The sequence below is a fragment of the Miscanthus floridulus genome, chromosome 5, assembly GCF_019320115.1.
Source record: "Miscanthus floridulus cultivar M001 chromosome 5, ASM1932011v1, whole genome shotgun sequence".
In the NCBI taxonomy this organism is placed as follows: Eukaryota; Viridiplantae; Streptophyta; class Magnoliopsida; order Poales; family Poaceae; genus Miscanthus; species Miscanthus floridulus.
Genome location: NC_089584.1, coordinates 50,599,351 through 50,601,448, shown reverse-complemented (window position 1 = coordinate 50,601,448; position 2,098 = coordinate 50,599,351). Strand labels below are relative to the sequence as shown.

The following is a 2,098-nucleotide window of genomic DNA, read 5'->3' as shown; positions in this document are numbered from 1 at the left end:
TTGAACGAGAACAAGGTTTGCTAACCAATCAGGATGATACACTTCTTTTATAAATCTGGCAGCTAAGAGCTGTTTTATTTCTACCCTAATAGCCTCCTTCTTGTCTGGCGTGAATCAGCAAAGTTTCTGCTTGATCGGTTTGGCTGTCGACGAGACATTCAAGGAGTGCTCGATCTTCTCCTGTGGTACCCTCGGCATGTCTATAGGTTTCCAAGCAAACACATCGGCATTGGCACGTAGGAAGGAGACGAGCGTGCTTTCCTATTTGGGGTCAAGATGAGCCCCAATCTTCACGGTCTTGGAGGGGTTGTCGAGGCCGAAGCTGACCTCCTTGACTTCCTTTGACTTGGTGGAGGCACGGGGAGGCTCCAGCTCTAGGATCTCCATGTTTTTGGTAGGCACCATCTTGGCTTCGGTGACCACGCTAGCCATCTGGATGGAGAGGTCTGTAGCTTTGGCGAGGGTGAGACACTCTGTCTCGTAGGCGTAGGCGATTGGGAGGTTGGCCCATAGGGCCAAGACTCCAGTAGGCGAAGGCATCTTCAGCACAAGATAGGCGTAGTGTGGCATGGCCATGGACTTGGCTAGATCTGGCCGACCAAGTATGGCGTGGTAGGCGGTGTTGAAGTCAGCGACGTAGAAGTTGATGTGTTCGACGCGGTAATTGTTTGCCATGCCAAACTGTACTGGTAGGGTAATCTCTCCAAGCGGTTTGGAGGCCCTACCAGGTATCACACCCCAAAAGGAGGAGTCGAAAGGTGTGAGATCTGACAAACCGAGGCCCAGCTCTTTTAGAGCCCTGGCGAAGAGGAGATTCAGAGCGCTCCCACTATCGACGAGCACTTTTCTGAACAACACCTTTTGGACGGTTGCGTCAAGGACAAGGGGGAAGTGCCCTATGTAGGGAATGTCCGCCCACTGGTTGTCCCTGCTGAAGGTGATGGGGACCTCAGACCATGGGCGATAGCTGGGGTTGGCGACAGCATCCTCCGCGGTGACATTGAGCACCCGCCGTGCGGCGAGCTTTCATTCCCTTCTGCTTTCAGTGGAGGCAAGGCCCCCAAAGATGGTGGTGACCACCTTGTCATGGTCCTAGAAGGCATTGTCATTGCCCCTAGGTGGTCGGCGACCTCCGACTCTGTCATTGGCGCCATCGTCTAGCTTTTTGTTCTAGAATTCCTTAGCCAACCTGAGGTAGTCCTTCATTTTGTGCTTGGCATTCTTGTGGAGCGGGCACGGGCCATCGAGAATCTTCCTGTACTGCTCATCATAGTTGCGCTTGGCGCGAGGTTCGTTGATGGTAGCGACGATGTGGTCTGGTCAGCGGCGGCGATTTTGGCTAGACTTGGGCCCTTCTTGCTGATCCCGACCGCTGTTATAAGGATAACTACGGTCATCAAAATGGCGGTCACTGTGGCGTTGGTCAGCGGGGCGGTCGTCATACCGACGTGTTGGTCATTGGGTGCCCGCATCCTCATTGAAGTGCACCTTGGCCTCCACGGCATCGGTGTACTAGTTGGCGGTTATGATCATCTCGCCAATCCTAGTAGGCGGCTTGCGGTTGAACTTGGAGTGGAGCTCGCGGTGGTGAAGTCCTCGAATGAAGGCGGTGATGACCTTAGCTTCTGTGATGTTAGGGATAGAGTTCCTCATCTCAAAAAAGCATCGGATGTAACTATGGAGGAGCTCAGATGGCTTCTGGTTGATGCGGTTTAGGTCATGCTTGGTGCCCGGCCAAGTGCATGTGGCCATATAGTTATCGGTGAAGACTTTTTTCAAATCCTCCCAAGATCCGATGGAGTCCGGGGCAAGGCTGGTAAACCAGCTCATGGAGGCAGGCGTCAGCATGATAGGAAGGTAGTTTGCCATGACATTAGAGTCTCCACCAGCAGCGTGGATAGTAGTGGAGTAAGCCTACAGCCACTGTGTCGGGTTCATTCTTCCTTTGTAGGGCTCGACCCTAGTGATCTTGAAACCACGGGGCCACTGAAGTGTTTAGAGTGTCCTTGTAAATGCCAGAGGCCCCTCGGAGTTGTTGATGCCATCGTTAGCGGTATTGCCACTGGCGAGTGGCTCGACAGCTAAGTCTGGGTTACCG

The 2,098-nt window shown here is 53.4% G+C and overlaps 1 protein-coding gene across 1 annotated transcript; it reads right to left on the bottom strand.

The window, feature by feature from the left end:
* Window positions 1-261: 261 nt before the first annotated feature.
* LOC136454626 (uncharacterized) lies at window positions 262-1,154 on the bottom strand. Its single transcript, XM_066454989.1, has 2 exons — window positions 949-1,154; window positions 262-847 (listed from the first exon to the last, which is right to left on the bottom strand). Exons 1-2 carry the CDS (start codon window positions 1,152-1,154, stop codon window positions 262-264), a joined length of 792 nt encoding a protein of 263 aa, XP_066311086.1.
* Window positions 1,155-2,098: the final 944 nt, after the last annotated feature.

Excerpts from the sequence above, each read along its gene's own strand:
- LOC136454626 (XM_066454989.1), bottom strand. The coding sequence starts at position 1,154 with ATGGCGCCAATGACAGAGTCGGAGGTCGCCGACCACCTAGGGGCAATG. Across the intron at positions 848-948 it reads GCTATCGCCCATGGTCTGAG|AAAAGTGCTCGTCGATAGTG; the intron begins GTCCCCATCACC and ends GGTGTTGTTCAG.